We start from the raw sequence: 25,028 nt of genomic DNA on the forward strand, positions 1-25,028 counted from the left end.
AAAATAAAGGTTGCGGACATCACTCGTCTAGACAGGCTGGTAGATAGTGCTGGGGAGGAGGTAGCGGTTGTGGTGCATGTCGGCACCAACGACGTGGGCAAGTGTAGCCGGGAGGTCCTGGAGGCCAAATTTAGGGTATTAGGTAGGAAGCTGAAAGCCAGGACCTCAAAGGTAGCGTTCTCTGAAGTGCTACCTGTTCCATGTGCAGGGCCAGCTAGGCAGGCGGAGATTAGGGGTCTCAATGCGTGGAAGAGACGGTGGTGTAGGGAGGAGAGGTTTAGATTCGTTAGGCACTGGGGAACGTTTTGGGACAAGCGGGGCCTGTACAAGAAGGACGGGCTTCACTTGAACCAGAATGGAACCAGACTGCTGGCGTATAACATTAAAAAAGTGGCAGAGTAGCTTTTAAACTGATCCCTGGGGGAAAGCCGACAGGAGCCGAGAGGCATCTGGTTCGGGACTCCTCATCTCTATGGGACAAGGATGGGGAGGTTAGAGAACAACGAGGTAAAGGCAGAGTAGGAGAAGAAATTGGGAATGGTAGCATGATGGGATGCGATAGATGGTTTGGCACAATGAGAGGATTCAGGGATAAAGGAGCTAATAAGCAGCCCATCCTAGGGCATTCCATGTACAAATGCTTTTATGTAAATGCCCGATTTGCATAAAAGCAAATCAAGCAAAGATTTGCTCGAGCAAAGATGGGAGAACTGGAATGTCTGGTGACTAGGAAAAAAACTGACATAGTGGGCATAACAGAAACCTGGTGTAATGCAGAGAACCAGTGGGATACTGCAATACTGGGCTATAAACTCCATAGGAGGGACAGAGTGGGGCATATTCGTGGTGGGGTAGCCATTTATGTTAAAGAAGGGGTGGAATCCAGCAAAGTAGAGATTGAAAGCGGGTCCGACTCCACCATAGAATTGCTGTGGGTTAAATTACCAGATTGAAGGAGCGATGTAATACTGGCGGCATGCTATTGTCCTCCAGACCAGAAACCAGAAGGGGACCTTGAAATGAGGAAACAGATCAGGGAGGTGACAAGGAGGGACAGGGTTGTAATCATGGGGGACTTCAATTATCCTCATATAGACTGGGTCAATTTGTGTTCTGGTCACGAAAAGGAGACCGGATTCCTTGACATGCTAAATGACTGTGCCTTAGAGCAGCTAGTCATGGAGCCCACCAGAGGACAGGTGACTCTGGATTTAATATTGTGTGGTACTCAGAACCTGGTTAGAGATGTCATTGTTATGGAGCCATTGGGGAACAGTGATCACGCTGCGACCTGTTTCAACATGCACATCGGGGGAAGAATACTGGGGAAATATCTCACAAAAACCCTTGACTTCTGACAAGCAGACTTCCCTCAAATGAGGAGGCTGGTTAGAAGGAGGTTGAAAGGGAAGGTAAAAAGAGTCCTATCTCTCCAGAGTGCATGGAGGCTGCTCAAATCAACAGTAATAGAGGCCCAGCGGAAGCGTATACCGCAAAGGAAGAAGGGCTCCACTAAGTCCAGGAGGGTGCCCGCATGGCTAACCAGCCAAGTTAGAGAGGCCGTAAAGGGCAAGGAAGATTCCTTCTGTAAATGGAAGTTTTGCCCTAATGAGGAGAATAAAAAGGAACATAAACTGTGGCAAAAGAAATGTAAGAAGGTGAAACGGGAGGCCAAGAGAGACTATGAGGAACACATGGCCAGCAACATTAAGGGGAATAATAAAAGTTTCTTCAAATATGTTAGAAGCAGGAAACCCACCAGAGAAGCGGTTGACCCTCTGGATGGTGAGGGAGGGAAAGGGGATATAAAAGGAGACTTAGAGATGGCAGAGAAATTGAATGAGTTCTTTGCATCTGTCTTCACGGCAGAAGTCTTCGGGCAGATTCCGCTGCCCAAATGACCCCTCCTGACCAAGGAATTAAGTCAGATAGAGGTTAAAAGAGAAGATGCTTCAGACCTCATTGATAAATTAAAGATCAATAAGTCACTGGGCCTCGATGGCATCCACCCAAGAGTTATTAAGGAATTGAAGAATGAAGTTGCTGATCGCTTGACTAAAATATGCAACTTGTCCCTCAAAACGGCCACAGTGCCAGAGGATTGGAGGATAGCAAATGTCACATCGATCTTTAAAAAGGGAAAGAGGGGGACCCGGGAAACCACAGGCCAGTCAGCCTAACATCTATACTGGGCAAGATGATGGAATGCCTCATCAAAGATAGAATCTCAAAACACACAGACGAACAAGACTTGCTGAGGGAGAATCAGCATGGCTTCTGTAAGGGTAAGTCTTGCCTCACAAACCTTTTAGAATTATTTGATTACTGGGCTGGGGCACCTTCCTTATGAGGAAAGGCTATGGTGTTTGGGCCTCTTCAGCCTAGAAAAGAGACACTTGAGGGGGGACATGATTGAGACATACAAAATTATGCATGGGAAGGATAAAGTGGATAGAGAGATGCTCTTTACACTCTCACATAACACCAGAACTAGGGGACATCCACTAAAATTGAGTTTCTTTCACATGGAAAAATCCATTACGGGTTACAAGCCATGATGTGTACGTGCAACCTCCTGATTTTAGAAATGGGCTACATCAGATGCAGGGGAGGGCACCAGGATGCAGGTCTCTTGTTATCAGGTGTGCTCCTTAGGGCATTTGGTGGGACCGCTGTGAAATACAGGAAGACGGACTAGATGGGCCTATGGCCTGATCCAGTGGGGCTGTTCTTATGTTCTTATGATATTCAGGCTCAGACCTCTTGCTCCAGAACTGGGGAGATGTCTACGCTCACCTTGCTGTTCAGACTTGACATATGAAAGACCAAGAGGTTGATCTCATAACTATAACAGTCACTGTTTCAAAATCGCATATAAAACTTGATGTTTATTCTTTAGTTTTCAGAATTAGTAGAAGAATATACTATAGAAGTCAACATTTTTCTATAATAGAGAGAGTAATGGATGTCAGAGTCCTAAGGGACCATGTGTGGGCAGATGGGAGTGAGCAACAACAGTTTGCTATTTTCAAGCAAACAGCGTACTCGCTCCAGAAACCAGCTTACCCATCTACATCCTTCTCGGGTGCCACAGCATTGGTTATTTTCTCAGTGTTGATGGGGTTCTTGGAATCCAGTGGCAACTGTACTATAAATCCATGAACAGCAGGGTCTTCGTTTAAACCATGAATGCATTTCAGTACCTAAATGTTTAAAAACAGGAATAAGGTACAAATCAGGCAGAAATCTGTGTTAACATGTTTGGGCTGCAAGTGACACACACCTATCTTTCTGGCCACTGCCTGCAGCAATATAGTGAATGGATTTCCACAGCTTGCTCATCAACTGAGGCAACTGAGCTCAGGTATCATGTAGGTGGGGCAGACACCCCATCTACCCACTTGCCTTCACTGTTCCACTTCTCCCCATTGTCTGGCTTAGAGAAAGAACATGACTGAGTGAAACAGGAAGTGCAGAAGAGATGAAAGTTGTGGGCTAGAGTGCCAAAGACTCTCCTCTTCTCCACACTTCCTCTTCTGTGCTAACTCCTCCTCCTTTTTCCTAGTCAGAGAGTGTTGGAAGGAGAAGCCAAAACATCACCAAGGGAGGTTGGACTTGGCATGCTTTCTTGGGCAATGGAAGAGCTTGAGCCGGCTCTGTAGATGTCCCTAGGAAAGACATGGGCTACAGCTTCAGAACTCATATTTGTATGCAGAAAGTTCCAGGTTCAAACTTCAGCACCTCCAATTAGGGACAGTCTCTGGAGTGGGAAGGATTTCAACCAGAGATCTTGGGTAGTGGCTACCCAAGTCATTTAGGCTAAACAGTCATTTAGACACTGCTGGGCTGGACAGATCAGTGATCCAACTCCATTCTAGGCAACTTCATACGCTCACTTCATCTAGCAAAGGATATAATAAACTAACGTACTTCTTCATATAATTAGTTTTAAGTTTATTAAATTAGGCAGTAATTGCATTGGGGTTATCCTGGTGTACTACTCAGTTCAGTTTCAAAGCCCTCCTGTGTTAACACTGATTTCTTGGGCTTCTTGCCCTATCCCAAAGATATGTGAATATAAGGAGTACTACGTTTTCTGGAGCACAAGCAGAAACTTTTTTGAAAGTTTAATGATGGTTTGTTCATGCCTGTTGCTTTTGTCACACTCTGCCTGTAGCAGACTTATGCAAAACCTTAAGAATGAAAGTCCAGGCAAAAGTTGTTAGTTTAGCCCAGCATTAAAACAAAGGTTGAGGCTGCAATCCTAACCACACTTTCCTGGGAGTAAGCCCCACTGAACAAAACAGGACTTACTTCTGAGTAGACCGGTTAGGATTGTGCCCTGAGCTGGTCACTAGACAAGGAAAAACAGAGTCACTGCATAATATCTTTCTTTTCCTGCCTTCCAGTGATTGTGCCTCAACACGATCAATCAATTTAACTTTAATTAGAAGCTCCTTAGGCTTTAAAAAAGGCCAACTTGCTTCAGATAGTGGCTAACTATAGACCTTATACCATCAGGAAAATTCAGAAGAAACCACCACCAGGGACAGGACTTTATCACATTACATCGTAAAAGATCAGTCCAAGAGATTCTTAATGTGAACTGGGTTACCTCAGCTTCTGTTGCAGTGCTTGGCAGCTTGACATGATTGGCATCAATCCCAATCTGCAAAAATAAGAGGCCATTAGGTTTTAGGAGGAAAACCACAATTAAGAAAAAAAGGTCATTTTCTCATCTTGCAAGACTCCAGAGGAGCTCCACATGCAGAAAGGAGCCAAAACCTTCTCCCCAACTTTGGGTAGTTTTTCAGAAGTGGGGACATGTGAACAGAGGTAAAAGTGTGCACCCTCTGGACAAGAGCAAGAAAAAATGTGACTGCATTGCAGCCAGGGAACAGGTTACAATCCTATGCACAATTTCCTGGGTGTGAACCCCACTGAATACAATTGGTCTGAGTAGACATCTACCCACCGGGTAGATGGGACTCATCAGCCTGGGAAGGCAGCTCATCTGAGAGAAGGAAAACTCTGATCCCAAACCTCCACTGCCTTGTGGCTACATCCACTTATGGAAAAGGCTTCAGGAGTCAACCTCGAGGCAAAATCCGGAGCCAGAGTCCCTGAGGCAGTTCATGGCTGAACACAGCCACGTTCTGGCAACTCCTGCAACGCCGCTGGAACCAACCGTATTGGCCTCTGCCTTTCCATTGGACCATTTCAGCGACGTGGAGAGGGGGGATTTGCTGCATGGGTAACAGCCTATCCTCCATACCTACTTTACCCAGGCTTTGCGCACTGGAGAGGACACTCTGTTCCAGAACCACCATTCAGAGTGTGACACCATAGTCTTCCGAGACTGAAGGATGCCAACACCATGAGTAGACATGCATAGGATTGTGCTATAAGTCTTGCTGAAATGCACTTCAAAGGGCAGTTTCACTGTCCACCATTAAAGTGCAGCATCAGAAGACAAGGAGTACACCCCTTTCTTACACTGACACCTAGTATTGGGGATACAGCAGAAAAATAAAATTAACCCGTACTTATTCTCCCTGTGACATGCATTAAGTCAGAGGGGCTGTGAGCCACTCATCTGCAGGAATTCACAACTGCCCCATGTCAGCTGGTTGCACAATGTTCTTCTCCGCAATACAGAGGTGCCACCTATCCAAGTCTTGCACAGCTGGGTGAGGGAGCTGCCACAGTATGCTCTTTGCTCTTGTAGGGGAACAGCGCTGCTGACACAGTACCAAGGTGCTCTTCCTGGGTCTCACTGAGAGGGCACCAGTGCTATTTACTGGGTTGCAAAGAGGGCTGCCACGCTAGAACAGCTGTGCGAGGCTACACTGAGCGGGGAAGGGAGAATGCAATACTCCAGAGAGTCCTGTGCTATGGCAAGAAGTATTACCTCAGCGGCAGCCTTTAGCTTCATGCTGATGTACAGATTTGAATCATCTCTATCACCAACCTTGAAGGAGGAAAAGAAAGAAAAAAGGCACAGACAGGTCACACAGGGGCAGTTTAACAATGTTTTTTATACTGTATTTATTATTCATTGCCAGAAGCTCCGTGAGACTTACGTGGGGCTCCCATGCTGCCTGCCAGAGACCTGCTTTGCATTAAGCACAGCAGTACCAAGGCAGTGGCATATTTAGAAGGGGTGCAAAGCACTAAGTTTTGCAGGGAGCTTCACAGCAGTGTGCACACAACCCCCCCCCCTTCGGAGCCATTCTGGGCGGTGGGAGCAAAACGGAGGCAATTGCCTCCGTTTTGCTCCCACCACCCGGAATGGCTCCAAGGGGGGGGAAGGACCACCTGCATACCATGGTGAAGCTTCTCTGCAAATAACTTAGTGATCTGCACTCCCTCCAGCTACACCACTGCACTAAAGCCTTCAGTACAAAAGAAAAAATTCTCAAACTCAAGTTCTACCAAAGGCTCCTTTTCAAGTTCAGATTCTGTTGCAAACTATAAGGCAATGTAAAAGTTTCTCCACTATTGCCCAGTGGAGAAACACAAATCTGGAATTCTGATTGGGGGGGGGGGTTGACAAGAGACAAGTGACAGGAGTTTCTGCCTGAGCCAACCTGTAGGTCACAGCCAGGAAAGGAAGCAAATCCCATTGACTTTTGTAGAACTCACTTCCATTTAAGGGGCAATGCCTAAAACCATACTGATTAACTGCTGTGCCAACTCAAGTGGCATTTTGTACATGGCTTGTGGGATGCAGTCTTTGTGTTCTCTCTTAATACATGACAACAATAGAGCACAGTTGCAATAAAGGTATTCTAGTCTGTGGAGCTGAGCACAAGGGGTTGCTAAAAATACCCACCCTGCACAGGCCATTTGTGTACCAAAGGTACATTACTGACTGCTGCTGGGGCAGCACTGGGCTAGGATTCAGCTCCCACATTGGCAGAGAGAGGTTCATACGCTGGAATCAATGTGCAGCTGGAGCTGGAGCTTGACAATGAAGAACATAATTACATGCAGAAAGTCCCAGGTTCCATCACCAAGTAGGGCAGTGAAAGTCTCATCTGAAACCATGGAAAGCTATTGCCACTCAGACAAGACAATACAGACCAATGGTCTGACTCAGGAGAAGGCAACTGCATAAATATTCAGCTGATAAGAACAGACAACAAAAATACATCAGCAATACCTGCAAAATTGCAAGACCTGGCCTAAAACCCGGGACTCTCTCCTTCATCTCCATGACTTGGTTCTTCAATCTCTGCCTTACTTGCCTAGAAAACATGAAGTAGGAAGGAGAGAAAGCAGATGTTAAATACAAATCCAGAAGTGGAGTGAAAAAAGCTCTGAAAAGTTGAGACAAGCAGTTCAGTTTCTAAGAGAGATACCAGGACCCAAACATGCATCGAACTTCTACCTTTTGTCTTGGAAGACCTAAGTGCTTATCCTACATAAGTGAGGGTGGCTTGTGGGTATTCGCTAGTGTGGCAAAATAACTCTGTATTGGCTCAGGAGCATTCTTGGCTCTTTTATTTCATCCAACAAACATGTCTCACACCATGGTGGGAGTGGGTTGCAAAGAATAGAAACACATTAGAAACACAAAAAGAGCAGACCTTAAAGGGCACTGGGCCTTGAAGTCAGTTAATGCTCAAAGTTCTCCAACACAGGAGTGAGATTTTCAGGATTCTAATGATCCAATTTTGCTTTAAAGAGCAGATTCTGAGATATTTAGTTCCAAACACAGCTAAAGAAGTTTGCAACAGACCTTCAATACAGCTAGATTTACTCAGTGCAAGGAAAAGCCACGTGGTTGCAAAAGAAAGCATTTAAACAGAAACTAAAGCTATCAATGAAGGATCCGTACTAAATTGTAATACCAGCCAAACATACCACTACACACAAAAGGTTTCCTTCATTCATCTCAAGAAACCAGAGAAGCTTCATGCTTATGGCAGACAAAGTTGCCAACTTCACTCAGACAAGTAAGAAAAATGGAACCTGGTACATGCATAGTTCATTTAAAGTCAATAAGATTTAAAGAACTGTCCTTCCTATCTATCAACATTTTTCTCATCCCTCGTCATATTACAGTGCCATCTATCAGACAAAGGGTGCAACTGCAAGAAACAGAAATAGGCCTATATAAACAATAAATAAAAAGTTTAACAAGTGTTCAACTTTGAGGAGAGTCTTAAGAAATTCAAAATTTAAAAAAATGCACTCAAGTACCACAAATTCATCAACAAGTTAGGTCCAGGATTGGGAAAAGGCTCAGATTTGATATCTGAGTGAGGAAGGAATGCTATACTGTTATTCATCCTATGCAGTACTTATGCTTAAATATCTAGCAGGGGTTCCCTAAAAAAGAAAGAAAACCTAAACATCCAAACTGACAAGGAACTTTGAGTTTAGGACAGGGGTGCCCAAGCTCCAGCCCGGGGGCCACCTGCAGCCCTCAGGGGCTCCCAATCAGACCCTCGGGGAGCACCCAGTCTCCAATGAGCCTCTGGCCCTCCAGAGACTTGCTGGAATCTGTGCTAGCCCGACGCAACTGCTCTCAGCATGAGGACAACTGTTCAACTTCTCACCTGAGCTGTGGGATGAGGGCTCCCTCCATTACTTGCTGTTTCATGTCTGTGATGCAGCAGTGGCAGCAAAGGAAAGGCTGGCCTTGCTTTGTGCAAGGACTTTTATAGACTTGAGCTACTGCAAGACCTTCATTCATTCACATAAGTTCCATCTCTAATAAATTTATGTAAATTTATTCAAATTTTAAATGTAAATTAATTCTTTTTTTCCCCGGCCCCTGACACAGTGTCAGAGAGATGAGTGGCCCTCCTGCCAAAATGTTTGGACACCCCTGGTTTGGGACATTCCCTCTTCCCCAAATGCCAGTTAGACCAGTGTGTGTCCAATTCATTTGTAACACCTCCCTGTGTCTGCAGAACTAGGTATTAGCTTTGCTTTTGCAAAAAGATGTAAGCAGCTAAGATCTTTTCTAATAGCTTTTGTTTCACAATTTTTAGTTCACTTCACTTGGCAGTCTCCATTAGAAACACAAAAAGAGCAGACGTTAAAGGACACTAGGCCTTGAAGTCAGTTAATGTTTCACAAAATTCCACCTTCACAGATCCCTCCTGGCACTGAAACTTCATTATAGCAATTTAATGCATTTTTTTGTTGTGCAAACAAAAATTGATACCTGCTTTTTTTTTTATTTCCTCCCCAACAAGATGTACTTGGAACTAAAACAGAATGGTTTTGACTAGTCCACCTTTGATCTTGCACCTTGCCAGGGTCATGAACAGTTCCTTTCCTCTGCTAAATAAAATAGACCACTACTGTACTTTGAAAATTGCCTCTTGGCCCAGTTTGTTAGCATAAATATGGTTAACATGTCAGTGTTCAACAAGTTTATTGGTTTACTGCTTCATTTTTATCCCAACCTTCCTGAAAGGTGCCCATGGGTGATTTGCCTTTACAATCACCCTGCATCAAGGTACATCTGGCTACAAGCCTGGTCTGAAGCCACCAGTGAACTTTACAGCCAAGTGGGGATTTGAACCCGGGTCTCTCTGGGCCATGTAACATGTTCATTGCTATACCATACCAGGGATATAGCTGAGAGGGAGCACAGCTATTATGGCAAGAGTGGTGACATCACTGGTAGAAAGGTGCCTTTGAAAGTTTTTCCAAAAGAACCTTATCAGAGATGGAGCAGCCGGCTCAGCAAAAGGCAAACTGCAAAATTTGCCAAGGGGCATAAAGCAGCAGTCTATCCTATACCCAGACAGGAAGGGAAGGAGCAGATGGGGAGGGGAGATAAGACTGGATCAATAGGGCACAGAATGGTGTTTTGTTTACCTCATTTTATTAGATGAGGGGCCCTAGGAGACTCAGGGCACAATCCTAACCAGGTCTACTCAGAAGTAAATCCTATTATGTTCAATGGGGCTTACTCTCAGTAAAGTGTGGTTAGGATTGCAGTCACCGACAGTGAAAGTATATGGTACTTCTGAATATACAGAAAACTGCACGCTAATGTTTTTTATATTTATTTGGGGGTTTCCCATATCTTACCTTTCAATTTTTGTACATTTTCACACTATTGCAATCCACTCCAAGAGTCTGAGACGAAATTACATCTTTAAGTGTAGTAGGAGAAGAAAGCACTTCAATAAAGAGATTTAATTTTTTTTTTATAGACTTATTGGCATATGATTATTGAGAGCATGGATATGGGGTATCAAGTTGGCTCCTGCACTTCACTCAAAATTATTCCTAAACCACACTGGCTGAAACATGCTTCAGTCTAATTTAGAAATGTGCCACTGTAAACAGATTTGCAGCAGCCAAGTCCCAAGACCACATTGCAACAAACTGTCAAATTCCTGTGCAGGAGAAATGGAATCTAAAACTGCAACAAAGGAAAAGGAAGCAATCCTAGCAGGGACTTTCATCTCTAGCTTCCTGGGCTGCCTGGTCACAAGGAAGAACTGTTTAAGTGAATGCACAGAAGTCTAGCAGGCCAGAGCGCGTGACTCTTCCATGCTACGGATTATCAGAGTGGAAACTACCAGCTTCAGAATGCCCTTATACACATCTGTTGTGTAGCCACACTTGGAACAGCATATCTGATTGCCCCATCTCAGAAAAGCAACAGAGAACTGGAAAAGGTGAAAGAAAGAAAAAATGACTGAGAAGAAATATGTAAGACATGCTTTTCTTAACATTAGTTGGCCCTCACAAAAACAAGGTTGGAATAATTTCCATGAGCCTGTTCAAACAATTCTCCTACACAACTGAAGTTCTCATGCTGGGTGCACATCCTGTTTCCTTCTTAAGGGTTCAATTCAAACTTGCACTTGGGTGAACACAAGTCCTTTGCGCAGGCTCTGGAGTGTCTGGAGCAGTCCCGGGCTGCTCAGATTTGCACCACCCCTCCAGGTGGTGCAGATCTGAGTAGCCCCATTGAGGTGCGACACGGGATGTTTCCCCTTGCCATGGTCTCATGGCTCCTCAGAATACGCAGAAATTCAGTGTTACATTTTTGCTTCACTTGGGTTGCAAACCCACACACCAGTGGTATTCAAACTGGGGTGCTGTGATGCCCCAGCCTGAGGGCCCTGGCTTCTTTCCCCTTAAGGGGCGGGGGCAGGGGGTAAGGTAGCAACGCAATCCCCAGAATCATGTCGCTCAGGGGGCTGCAGGGACTGGGATGTGTTGCAACGCAACGCTACTTGGGAAGCACCCAGGGTTTAGAACCTTGGTGCCTGAGTGAGAGTGCTAAAAGCAGAAGCACTCTGAGGGTTTGAAAGTTAGAATTAGAACAGTAAGAAGTCACAGCAATGAGAGACACAAAAGACATTCAGAGGGTTGAGAGCAGGGACAGCTGAGCCGGAAGTAGGACGGTAAGAGATCGAGAGAGAAGTCCGCTCTCCCGGCTAGCTTCCTCAGACTTTTTATTCATTCTCAAAACACATGATGACACTAGAGAAAATTATTGAAGGTTACGGAAATCTGCACTGCTAAGAAACCTGCTGGCTCTGGCTTGACCGCAATATACATTCCTAGATATGCACTTTTTCATAACATCAGGCTCTGATGTTTACAGGCTCTGGAGCTTCAGACTCAGCAACTGGCCCACTCTGGCGTGCCTGAGCGGGGGCGAAACCAGCAAGTTTGCCTGCCGGTTGCCATGTTACCAAGGCTAAGCTCAGCGCCTGTGTAGATAACCACTAAAGGGATGCACTCACCAGTCCCTGCAGCAGCCTTCCCGGGGTGCGTGGAGCCCTGCGCGAGCATCTGCAGGGCTCCCCAGGCTTCCAAAAGGGAAAGTGGAGCGATTGTGCTCCACTTCTGGTTTTGCAGAGGTGGAGCGCGATCGCTCCACTTTCACTTTTGGAAGCCTTGGGAACCCTGCAGACGCTTGCGCAGGGCTCCCTGCACCCCAGGAAGGCTGCTGCAGGGACTGGTGAGTACATCCCAGTCCCTGCAGCCCCCCTTAGCGACGCGATCCTGGGGATCACGTTGCTGCCTTCCCCCCGGCCCCCGACGCCTCCCTCCCCACCCCTGCGAGGACTTACTGCGGTTTCCAAACTCCTGAAGAGTTTGAAAACCGCAGCCATACACTTACCTGGATTAAGTTCCTCTAAATGCAATGGGACTTACTTCTGAGTAGACATGCCTAGGGAGCACCATTGGTAAATGCCTCTTTGTGATACTTTGTTATTATGTGTTTTAAGTAAGAACAAGCACAAAAGTAGCACAATAAAAACTGCATTAAAGAAACATGCTTAAACATTGTGTACAACATTGTGTTCACTGTGTTCTATTTATTATTGTATTTATTTGATTACACCAGCATTTCTCAGCATTTGATCCCCACTGCACCACTTTGCATGGTTCACCTATTGGAAGTACCAGCAGAAATAACTGGTAATGATGGCATTGCCAGTACCTTCTGGACTGGGAGGCCAGACACAATGCAACAAACACCAGTAAGAGGCTCAGGATGGATGGGATGGCTTTTTTGAGCTACACACACTGGAGCTCTGACTGCTGAACCAAGCCCACTACTGTTGCCTGTCGTGTTGCATTGCTGGTGGGGTTTGGGGGTCCCACATGTACCACCAGACACCACCTCAAATACCACCAGTTGAGAAACACTGAATTACAACACTTATTAAGTGGTGGTCTGAATGGCAGTGGCAGGAGGTCTGGTCTAGAGGGTAGAGCCTCCGTTAGCCTGAAGATAACATTAGAAGGTCGCCAGTTCGAGGACACCTGCAGCTCCCTGAATGGCTGAGAATGGTGAGACCTTGAAGCAGCTGACAAGCTGAGCTGAGTGATTCCACCTGCTTTTGATGTGAGCAAGAAACATCTTGGCTGCCCTCCATGTGAGAGCTGGAGCTGCTGGTCAGCCTGCCTGAGAGAACTGGAGGCCAGAAGTGAGACCAAACCAGGAAGATCCATCTGAAATGTTGTTGGTTCTTGAAAGAGAGAACCTTTATGATTGTAAAAATCCCCTTGAGGGATTTAGAAATGCCTGCCTATGTAAACCGCCTTGAATAAAGTCAGAGGAGTAATCCAATGACCAGAAAGGCGGTATATAAATACCTAGTTGTTGTTGTTGTTATCTACAGAGTGGCATGCAACAGATTTCCAATGAAAAGCAATATCCAACCTGATTACAAGAATGACATCAATCCTCAGAAAAAAGGCACAGAAAAAGAAACAGTAGTGGTGGCAGGAATAGAAGCCACACCCTCAGCCAGTCACCAATAGAAAAGTGACTTTAAAGCCAAGCATGGATTTCAACAGAGCAAACATTTTGCAACACAAGGATGAGTTCAGAATCAAGATATCAAAGATTAATTAGTCATGTGTCCTTCAGCCAATGATAAACCATTGGGGCAAGGGAAAAAAGAAAGTAGACAAGAATGTGAAAAAGGACTCTTTCTAGAAGAGGTTGTTCTGAAATTTTGGGTGCTCAAGTGTATTTTAAGTCACCATAATCATTTCAGGAACGTGTTTTTTAAAAATCACCAAGCTCCTGAAAAATATTAATCTCTTCCCTTACTGTGGAGAAACAGGGATCCATTTGGCCCACACAAGATATGATAAAAGTTCAGAAACATGGAAGATCTACTGAATGATGAATGTCATGTCTTATGAACTCTTCCAGATATCACACACCACCCAGTCTCCACAATGTCCCCAGAGTAAGCACTTATCAGAGGTGGGCAGCACTGAACATGGGGATATACCTCCATGCAGGAACCTTCTCTGAATTCAGCGCCACCTTCTGCCAACCAATGCTGAACCTGGGGACAGGAGGGGCATAGCCATGAGATGTGTTGCTGCCAGGGCAAGCGGCTAGTCAACACACTTCCATTGCTCCTGTTCCTGGGTACATTTGGCCTTCTTCCCCCTCACACAAGAGGGAATGCCTCTTCTAAGATAAACATCTGTATGCATCGCCTAAAAGAGGGAGACTTTTTCTTCTGGAATGACTGTTACTGTCATAAACATGCCTATGCAGATTTACAGTCCAATCCTACACATGTTTATTCAAATGTATGTCCCTTTCTAGTCAATGGGGCTTATTCCCAGGTAAGTGCATAGAATTGCACATTTATGGATTAAAGCTTCTGTGATTAATTGGCTAAGAATTATTTAACTGACAGCCCATCTTCTCCTCCAAGCTTTAAACAAATGCAAGATGGGGGCCCATTCAGATATATCAGTAACAGTGGCTAGCCAAAGAAGCCTCAGGTTCATGGATAATAGCGCCCTACTTTCAATGCTTGTTTGCAGCAAACCATAATTTACCAATTTGTGCATAAAGGTGTTCGAGGCCACTGGCACCGTGCGACCGTGAAGCAGCTGACAAGCTGAGCTGAGTTATTCCATCTGCTCTGAGCGTGGGAGGATGGAGGCCAGAATGTTGTGACCAGATCAGAAAGAAACATCTGAATGTTGTGGTTTCTTGAAAGATAGAACCTTCTTTCAAATTGTAAAAATCCCTACGGTGATTTAATTAGCCTGCCTATGTAAACCGCCTTGAATAAAGTCCGAGGAGAAATCTGAAGACCAAGAAAGGCGGTATAGAAATACCTGTATTATTATTATTATTATTATTATTATTAAAGGGACACTGTAGTTTGCAATTGCCTGTTCGGACAAAACAGCAGCAAACCAGGATCAGACAGCGGGAACTGCCATGTGCATGGGAGAGAGTAAGTGACCTCACGGCTCCTCAGGGCTCATTCAAGTAACAGCAAACCACAGTTTGGTATTATGTCTGAATGGGCCCACAGAACAATATAACATTGGTAGCTGTTCCCAGTATGAAGACTGCACTGGCTGCAAGTATGCCTGTCTGCTACCAGCAGGAGGAAGGAAAGGATGGGCCAAGGGACCTTTGGAGCATCAGACAGGGTACAAAGTTGCCGTATCTCTCTCTGCCTCTGTGCTCTTTAAACTGACAGGCAGAAGAATCTCCAAGTTTGCACACAAGAACTTTCTTTTCTCCCCACTTCAGGGCCAAGTCAGATAAATGCTACTTTTAACTTGGCAGAGAGACCCCCTAGTAGTCTACAGTGACAATGACCTGTCCCTGTTAAAGCTCCAGCATGAAACAGCCAGAGGTGTTACTGACTGCAAATGTGGGAGATTGAGATCCAGGTTATTAACTATTTGTGGACTTGCTGGCCATGTATTTAGAGTCCTCTTTTGAAGGCCATTTCAGTTAGCAGTTAACTTCCTACAGCAAGAAGTTCCATTCTGTTGTTGGCATCCTTCAGTCTTGAAAGACTATGGTATCGCGCTCTGAAAGGTGGTTCTGGAACAGCGTCTAGTGCGGCTGAAAAGGCCGATTCGGGAGTGACAATCCCTTCCACACTGGGAGCAAGTGCAGTCTGTCCCTGGTCTGTCTCCCTGGCGATGAGCCTTCCTTCTTTGCCTCTTAGCCTCAGACTGTTGGCCTGTTGGTCTCTTCAAACTGGGAAAGGCCATGCTGCACAGCCTGCCTCCATTAAAGAAGAAGTTCCATTAGAAGTTCCATAAAGAAGTTCCATTAATTCCATGTGAAGTTGTACAGTATTTCCTTACGCCTTAAATGAAACGCTTTGCGGTTTTACTTGGCAACCTCATCTTGGGAGTTTTTAGTGAGAAAGAGAATTATATTTCCTTATTTTTTCTCCCATTCTGTTCACAATTCTGCTAACCTCCATTAGAAGGTTGCTGCTGCAAGGCAGGTACCCCACAAGACCATAGCAGAGAAACACCCCCACAGGCTGCAGCTGGGGTCAATTTTTGCTATAACACACTTAATGAAGCTTTTCACCACCCGATTCAAAATGCCTAAGGATCCCAAAGTGGGAAAACTTGGAAAGAAGCATTTCACCTTCTAAACTGTCATCTGGACTAAGGAGACAGGCCGAGAAACTCTACTAGGGATTATGCAGTCATCAAGAAGGCAGAATATAGATATGATACATGAATATTTTATCTTGGTCAGTCACAAAACTTAGACAGTATTTGCACACTCACAAAGGCTGGCCTGAATAAAGCAACAAAGAAAGGGGTGCCTCTTGTGCAAGGGGTCTCTGTAAGCCTATAATTTGGAAGGAGAGCACATGCAATGCAGATAGAAGGCTCTAGCTTCAATCCCTGGCAAAGAAAGGGACGGGAAAGGACTCTTTCCACTCGAGGCTCTGCGGGGGCGGCTGCCAGTTGAAGAGGACAATGTAGGACTAAGTGGGCCACTAGGCTGGACAAACAAAACTGAATTATAGCCAGTCAGACCACTGGCCCATCTAGTTAGTACCGTCTACACCAGTGGCGTCAAACTAGTTTCATATGGCGGGCCAAAGTTAGCTGCTTGCCTGTTGCCTGCTACATGTTGCCTGCTGAGGGCCTTATATAAGTGACATCATTAAGCAGGAAGTGACATAAGCAGATGAAGGCCAGAAACAAATACTTGGTTCTCACAAAGAAACTCATTAGCTACAAATGACAGAAGAGAAAATGTGCAAATCTGGTTCATATTTTCAGGGCCCATGGGCCCAACTATTACACTGGGAGAGCCCAATTATGATGAAGGGGCGGAGAAATTGCTTCCGAGGGCTGCATTCGGCCCGTGGGTTTTATGTTTGACACACCTGACCTACACCAACTGGCAGCAGCTCTTGTTTCAGGCAAGGGTTTTCCCAAGCCCTTTCTGCACACAAACAAGGTGCTTTGCTTATGAGCTGCAACACCCTTCCCACAACATAAAGCCACTTCATGGATAGCATATTCCCTACACCAGGGCTTTTCAAACTGGGGCATTGCGACACCCCAGCCTGTGGGCCCTGGCCTCTACCTCCTTAAAGGGTGGGGGCAGCCAGGAGACAGGGAGGAGGCAGCAGCATGATCCCCAGGACTGCGCCACTCAGGGGGCTGCAGGGACTTGGCTGGACTTACCAGAGCCTCCTGCAGCCTCCCAGGGGTGCGGGGAGCCCTGCGCGACTGTCTGTAGGGCTCCCCAAAGCTGCAAAAGTGAAAGTGGAGTGATCGTGCTTCACTTCCGGTTTAGCAGATGTGGAGTGCGATCGCTGCACTTTCACTTCTAAAGTGTCAGGGAGCCCTGCAGACGGTTGTGCAGGGCTCTCCGCACCCCTGGGAGGCTGCAGGAGGCTCTGGTAAGTCCAGCCAAGCCCCTGCAGCCCCCTGAGTGGCGTGATCCTGGGGATCGTGCCGCTGCCTTCCCCCCGCCCCCACAAGGACTTGCAGTGGTTTTCAAACTCCCAGAGAGTTTGAAAACCACTACCCTACATGACTGTGCAATTCTAACCTTACGCTAGTGCAGCAGCCACTGCACCAAACTAGAGTGCCGCAAACATGCCATAAAGCACGTTTGCAACAACTCATGAGCAAGCAGTGACAGAGGAAAGGCCTGCACCTAAAGCGTTGATTCTGAAGCTGTGGCTGCTGGAGCAGGTAAAAGCTGCTCCCTGTGGTGGAAGGGTGGGGGAGAAAAGAACAGGGGTGAGGAGGGCGTGCTTCTGGGCAGGGTAAGGCAAAATGAGGGGCAACTCAGGCCCTGGAGGAGGTTGGAACCAGTGAAACAGGCTTATGCCATACCCTATGCCCCTTTGCTGAGCCTTCTCCCCCAACAAGGGCTTCTTGGACTTGCGTCGGCGATTTAGCCAGCGCAGATCCCCCACTAAGCAGGTTGGGGCTTCATACAACAAATGTCCCCTTACCCTGAGTAGACCTCCAACCTGCTCCTAACCAGAGCTGGATACAGTGTGGACCGTGTGGTCCCACGGCGTCGCCACTGGTTACAATTGGGCTGCCCAGGAGGCAGCCCCCACACCTATGGGATGTGGCCAACACACTCTGTTCTGGGAATGAGAACCTGATTAATTTTCACTGGATAGGTTGCTGGCCTTGGATGGGAGCAAGGCTGGAGTTCCAATCCAGCTGTAGCTGGTTCTTCAAAACAGACAGGGATGAGCAATCTAGTCCTAGCCACTGTTTCCTTCCAAGTTCCACTGTGTTCAGGAGAGCTTAGTCTTGGGTAAATGGCACAGGAGCAACGTCCAAAGTACCTTTAGATCAGAAACTGTAATTCAGAAATAAAATAAGACTGCAGCCTGGAAGTGACAAGATTACAGCAGAACACTGTAAAGTGATCAAGAAAATTGCCAGGTTGAAGGGAGGGCACCAGGACACAGGTCCCTTGTTGCCTTGAATGCTCCCTGAGACATTTGGTGGGCCACTGTGAGATACAGGAGGTTGGTTAGATAGGCAGGGGATGGACAGAGTGGATAGAGAGACGCTCTTTTCCCTCTCACATAACACCAGAACCAGGGGACATCCACTAAAGTTGAGCATTGGGTGAGTTCAGACAGAAGAAAATACTTCTTTACCCAGCGTGTAATTAGTCTGTGGAACTCTTTGCCACAGGAAGTAGTGATGGTATCTTGCCTAGATGCCTTTAAGAGGGCATTGGACAAATTTCTGAAGGAAAAGTTCATTATGGGTTACAGGTCATAGTGGGTAAGTGCAAGCTCTTGGTTTTAGAGGCAGGCTGCCTCTGATTGCCAGATGCAGGTTGTGTCTGTTGTCTTGTGTGTTCCCTGAAGCATTTGGTGGACCACTGTGAGCTACAGGAAGCTGAACTAGATGGGCCTTTGGCCTGATCCAGTGGGGCTCTTCTTATGTTCTTATGTGACTGATGAAACTGTAGGTGGTGGGGTGTGGTGGAGTTCATTTTCCCAGGCAGATGAGCACAGAGAGGGTGGCTGGCTGAACACTCGCTCAATATCCCTGCCCACCCAGCCAGGCCAATCCTTGAAACCAGCAACAGAGCACCCAATGCATCAGCAGGAGGTGGGCATGGGTACCTGGGGGATCAGACCAAGAGTTTGGTCTGGGGCTCGCTGCAACCTTGGTGCCAATAACAGCGGGTGCAATCCACTCCTCCAACTCCTCCTAACACTCGTAACTTTACAACTTGAAAGTCAGCCCTATTGAACTTGAAAGGCTTGCTTCCGAGGAAACGTGCAGAGGCTTGCGAAACCGCCTCATCTGAAGGTTACCTGAAGGTAGTGGCGTAGGTAGAAGGGGAGCAAAGCAGTAAGTTTTTCAGGGAGGCTCACCGTGGTGTTCTAGGGGTGTCTCCCCTTCGGAACCATTCCAGGAGGGGTGGGAAGCAAAAACGGAGGCATTACTGCAAAACTCCCTGAGGCTCCCCACAAAACTTAGTGCTTTGCACCAACTCTGGGAAGGGGCCCCTTGCACGCTGCAGTGAGGCTGCCTGCAAAACTTAGTGCTTTGCACTCCCTCTGGGGAGGGGATCCTGGCATGCCACGGTGAGGCTCCCTGCAAGACTTACTACTGTGCACGCCTTCCAGGGAGGAGCCCCTTGCACGCTGCGGTGAGGCTCCCCACAAAACTTAGTGCTTTGCACCAACTCTGGGGAGGGGATCCTTGCATGCTACGGTGAGGCTCCCAGCAAAACGTAGTGCTTGGCATCCCCTCTAGCTACGCCACCGCCTTCAGGCTCTTCTTTCAGAGGCTGGGTGCAGATCGGCCCCTATCTCCACCCCAGCGGCCCCGAGGAGACCCCCCCTCCCTGCACAGCCCCTTCCTGGATCGCCTCCCCACCCAGCGACTTACGCGGAGACGGTCTTGCCGCTGATGACCTCGGCGGGAGCCATGGCGAGTCCTCTGGCGACGGCGCTGCCCGAACCCAGTGCGGCCCCGATGCTGCCCGCGGGGGTCAAAAGCCCCACCGCCCCTCCCCCCCACGTGGCTGCCCCGCTGCTCCGCCACTCCCCGCGCCCAAAAGCTCCGCCGGGCAGCCGGCCAGCCCAGCGCGCGTCGCCAGGGGAGGAGAGCTGCGTGGAGGCGGCAGCGGGTGGTGCCTTCCCCGGCGCCCGCCCCGAGAGGGCCCCGGCCCGCCCCCGGGTGCCTCGGCCGGGAAGAGTCCTCCTCCTCCGGGCGGGCCGCCTCCGTCTCCTCCCCCAGGAGCTGAGCCGAGCCGAGCCGAGCACAGCTGGGAAGCCCCGGTGTGGGGACTGTGCCATGCGCTCTGCCGCGCGCCCCCTCCCTGTGCCCGGCTGGCAGCCGCAGGAGGGCTTCCCCCACAGGTTCGCAGCCCCTGTGGCCCCTTCTGGGCCGACCCTCGCCCGGGGTGCCCCCGACGAAGCCCTGCGCCCCTCGTCTCCTCAGAGCCCTGCGCGTCAGGGCGCACAGCCAGCCCTGGGGCGCGCGCGCCTCTTGCTCTCCCCTCAGCGCACTAGGTGAGGGAGCAGCTCTTGGCCCTCACGTGGTCTCTCAGGTGGTCATGGGTTGTGTGGCCCCAAGTTGGGGGGCCTGCAGTGTCAGCCCGCTCTGCTGAGCTCTGGTTCTGCTGCCTGCTGTGTGGGAAGGCATCCTGTGAGCCAGACCTGTGGCGTAGCCGGACGGTGTGCCAAGCACTAAGTTTTACAGGCGCCTGAGTGCTCCGTGCCAGCAGCCCCCCCCCTCAGAGCCATTCCGGGCAACCCCGGAATGGCTCCAAAGGGGGGGGCGCTGGCACAGAGCACTCAGGGACCTGCAAAACTTAGTGCTTGACACCCCCTCAGGCTACACCAGTGAGCAGAACATAAGAATGTAAGAAGAGCCCCATTGGATCAGGCCAAAGGCCCATCTAGTCCAGCTTCCTGTATCTCACAGTGGCCCACCCGCCAGATGCTTCAGGGAGCACACAAGAGACCTACATCCTGGTGCCCTCCCTTGTTATCTGAACATAAGAACATCAGAAGAGCCTCATTGGATCAGGCCAAAGGCCCATCTAGTCCAGCTTCCTGTATCTCACAGTGGCCCACCCGACAGATGCTTCAGGGAGCACACAAGAGACCTACATCCTGGTGCCCTCCCTTGTTAGCTGAACATAAGAACATCAGAAGAGCCCCATTGGATCAGGCCAAAGGCCCATCTAGTCCAGCTTCTTGTATCTCACAGTGGCCTACCCCCCAGCTGCCTCAGGGAGCACACAAGACCACAAAAGACCTACATCCTAATGGCCTCCTTTGCACCTGGCATTCTAAAGTAGCCTACTTCTAAAATCAGGAGACTGCACATACAAATGACAGCTTGTAAGCTGTGATAGACTTCTCCTCCAGAAATTTGTCCAATGCTCTTTGAAAGGCATCCAGGCCAGATGCTATCACCACATCCTGTGGCAAGGAGTTCCACACACTAATTACACACAGGGTAAAGAAATATTTTCTTTTGTCTGTCCTAACTCTCCCAACGCTTGATTTTAATGGATCCCTGGTTCTGGTGTTGTGTGAGAGGGATAAGAGCATTGCTCCATCAACTCTATTTATCCCCTGCATAATTTTTTATGTCTCAGTTGTGTCCCCCATCAGGTGCCTCTTCTAGGCTGACGAAGCCCAAACGCTGTAGCCTTTCCTCATAGGGAAGGTGCCCCAGCCCAGTAAGCATTTTGGTGGTTCTCTTCTGCACCTTTTCCATCTCCACTATATCCTTTTGAGATGTGGAGACCAGAACTGTACACAATACTCCAAACACAGGCCCTGGACCTCTCTCTGCTTCGAAACTGCTCTATGGAGAGCAAAGGGCGGACAGTCATTGCTTTGGCAGCTCACTTTGGTTCCCTTCCTCAGTTCATTTTTGGCACTCCACATCAGGTGTTTGACTGCACACACCCCAGAGATCCAGCCCTACAGCTGAGAACTACCAACTGACTCTCAGGCCAGTGTGTGTAGAACTGCAGCCTTGTCGTGAGAGGGTGATGGGAGTCACACACTGGAAAGCCACTTCCTTTGGCAAGGGTTGCCATCTCCTCCCACCCTTCAGATGTTTTTCCTCTGTTTGCACCACTGCACTGCACTTAGTCAGCCTTGCTTTTGAGTAAACATGCATAGGATCAGGCCAGGCTGTGCAGTCGAGAACTGAGGATTCCTCACTAGTTTCCTCTTCTCAAAGGCTTCCTCACTACATCAGTGGTTCTCAAACTTCTTAGTACCGGGACCCACTTTTTAGAATGACTATCAGTTGGTACCCACCAGAAGTGATGTCATTAACCTGGAAGTGATGTCATGACCAGAAGAGACACCATCAATTTAGGCTTCAGACCTAAGCCGCAGTCAGCCAAAGTTCCCATTACACAACATGCTCCGAGGTAAGGGAACAAGCATTCCTCTCTCCTTCTCAGCATCCCATCTATCCACCTTTTCAGGACCGAGCACCCTCGCCCACTGAGGGCCTGCCCTGCCCAGCAGTTTCATACCCTATATTTTCAGCTCTGTGTTTTAAATGGTGGCTGAGCTAAGTGCTACACAACCCACCTGAAATTGTCTCCTGACCCACCTTAGTGGGTCCCGACCCACAGCTTGAGAAACGCTGCACTAAGAATTTAAAATTCTCTTTTTTTTTCTGGTGCTGTCCCAACCTCAGTCAGCACAAATTTAACTTGGCAGCTCCTTGGATTTGAGCCATTGCTATTACATCAACCCCTTTTATGCAACATGTCAAAAGTCAGGGCTGTGCATGCTGAGTATTTTGCTGTTTTTCTGGGGAACCGTTAGGTTGAGTGAACTGCATTTGGAGAATCTAACTGAGGCTTGCTTTGCACAGTGTAGGCAAGGTTCATATGTTAGTGCCTTTTAACAGTAGCATGACTGGCAGAAGCTCCACAGGTGTGGCCTTTCACAGCATCTTCTACTACAGTACTTGAATTGAAAAAGAGGAGGGGGCAAGTAGTTAGTAGTTGGCAACCTTCAGTCTCTGAAAGACTCTGGTATCGCGCTCTGAATGGTGGTTCTGGAACAGCCTCTAGTGTGGCTGAAAAGGCCGATTCGGGAGGGGGCAAAGAGGAAGAGGAAATGTGGGGAGGAGAATGCTGTGCTAGAATACTGGAGAGTGGGAGGAGTTGGGGCTGGCACATCATTGGGTAAGGGGGGATTTGGTATGTCATCTCAGGTGTCATGAGGTCTTGGGCTTGTAGACAAAGCAGATTTTAGGATATTGGGGGATAGTGGCACTGGCATTCCTGGAGGGAGGGCAAAATGCTAAGTGTTGCAAGCGTGCAAAGCTTTCGCAACTATAACTGGCTCTGCAGGTAAGGGGGAGGGGCTGCTTTATGCCAGAGTTCGCCTGCCTGCAACACTTAGCATTTTGCTCCAGGAACACCAGTGGATGGTGGACTGCTATTGCTTTGGGATTCGTGTCTTTCCATCTGCTCAGTTTGTATTTCTATACAACCAATGAATTGCATAAGGCACTGTATGTTTCCAGCTCTCTGTTCTCACAAGGAAATTGACCCAGGAAAGGTTATGCTAGAATGTCTGACTCCTCAAGAAACCTGATACATATGGGGGAGGGAACTAAACACAGCCTCCTCCGCTCCTGTTGTTGTGCTATTAACACATTAACATCTCTGAACAGAAGGCCTTAAGAAAGGAACTGTAGCCTCCATGAGCCAGCATGTGGAGTAGGAGTGAAGGACTTAGCTATGCCTGCTCACTATGCCAGGACTGGCCCAAGACCTCATGACGCCCAAGCCAGCATGCCAGATGTTACCTGTCTTACCCAAGGATATGCCAGCCACTCCTCCTCCGACTTGCCAACATTTTAGCTCAGCACACTCCTCCCTGCCACATTTCCTCTTCCACGCTGTCCCCCACTTCCTGAGATGGGTGCTCCCCACCGGCCAGCTGCCTGAGGTGACGGCTTTGGTTGGCCTCATGGGCAGGGCGGCCCTGCCCTATGCCAACGTACTGCCAACCAGGACCCTGGGCATCTCTGTATTTTCGTGTTCACCTTTGAAGGCAGAGATGCCCAAAGCGTGTGGCTAGTTGGTTTGGGGCGTGGCTATCTTGCACAGCTTTGCTGCCTCCTCATTGAATTGTTCCACCCACTTGAGCGCTTCTCTCTCAGCCATCTCTGTCATATAAGGGTCATATATAAGCTCCTGTAAGAGCCTCAAGGGGCCACTGTCTTCCTTAAAAAATTTCCCATTCTCTGAGGCTGTCATCTTAATCCCTCCTGCACATCATTTGCCTTCTGAGCCTAAAGTTGGTGGTGACAAGGGAGGGGGCTCTTCGGTTGTGGCACTCATGGAACTTCCTGCCTAGGAAGTTTGCTTATCTCCCAAATGTTATTCTGCTACTGCTTGGAGACTCTTATTCCAGGAAGTGCTGAATTTGTCTGCCGCATAAGACTGTTGTACATGTGCTTTTGACTGGTGGCTCATTCTATCTGCGAAGGTTCTTATTGCTGTTTTAAGGACCATCATTGTCTTATAGCTCTTTTCATGCATTAGCCACCTTGAGCACCTCCATTTCAAGGTGTAAATGTGGGGCATAAAATATATCGTAAATAAAAGCTGGCCTGCTTGACCAGGACTCTGCAAGGATTTCTAACATATTGAAGTGTTTGAGTGCTTAGGGAAAATTCTTTTAAAATACTTAGCGGAGTTGTTAATGATTAATCGAGATGAAATGTTTTTCTCCAAATTCTGTGGCTGTCTTCTGCCTACCTGCACCCCTAGCCTCAAATTATCTTTACAACAGCCGTGTGGGGCAGTCAGATATAATTATGTTACTGATGAGAAGCTGAACGCAAGAGAATAAAGAGATCTATTAATATCCATCTTCACGTACTTTAAGATTTGGAAGAGTCCCAGAGCCACCCTCAATAGACACTTTGTTAGAGGTTATCTTGACTCTTTAAGGGCAAGAAATGATTCAGAAAGAGCAAAGAGTTTACAAATTGACATTTCTCACAAAGCAATAACAATTTCTAGTGTACTTGTGGAACTGGTGGGCTTTGTCCACAGCAGTTGCAATCTCATTAACCTGGATCAGGTGGGCCAGGCACGTGGGCCAGCCTCATTTGTGGGAGTGATTGAAGGGCATTCACAATATTTGAGTAATCAGAAGTTTTCAGATAAAGAGGAGGCTTGAGTAGAAGGTGAGGTAACAATGAAACAGTAAGGCTTAAAAGCAGGTAAAGGGCAATTCTGCTGCAAACTGGAAAAT

The 25,028-nt window shown here is 47.8% G+C and overlaps 1 protein-coding gene across 2 annotated transcripts in view; it reads right to left on the bottom strand.

The window, feature by feature from the left end:
• The window catches only part of MTHFD1 (methylenetetrahydrofolate dehydrogenase, cyclohydrolase and formyltetrahydrofolate synthetase 1), an 80,034-nt gene that overhangs the window by 50,093 nt on the left and 4,913 nt on the right, over positions 1–25,028 (bottom strand). Inside the window, exons 1-5 of one of the 2 annotated variants that reach the window (XM_066629593.1) lie at positions 19,654–19,760; positions 7,166–7,250; positions 5,912–5,971; positions 4,616–4,669; positions 3,067–3,203 (exon numbers count right to left, since the gene is read on the bottom strand). In XM_066629593.1, the coding sequence (XP_066485690.1) occupies positions 3,067–3,203; positions 4,616–4,669; positions 5,912–5,971; positions 7,166–7,250; positions 19,654–19,694 (377 nt within the window). In that variant the 5' untranslated portion in view covers positions 19,695–19,760. Of the gene's footprint in view, positions 1–3,066; positions 3,204–4,615; positions 4,670–5,911; positions 5,972–7,165; positions 7,251–19,653; positions 19,761–25,028 lie in introns of those variants that run through there. The other variant, XM_066629599.1, reaches the window with a different exon arrangement.

Source organism: Tiliqua scincoides, chromosome 1 (genome assembly GCF_035046505.1).
Source record: "Tiliqua scincoides isolate rTilSci1 chromosome 1, rTilSci1.hap2, whole genome shotgun sequence".
NCBI lineage: Eukaryota > Metazoa > Chordata > Lepidosauria > Squamata > Scincidae > Tiliqua > Tiliqua scincoides.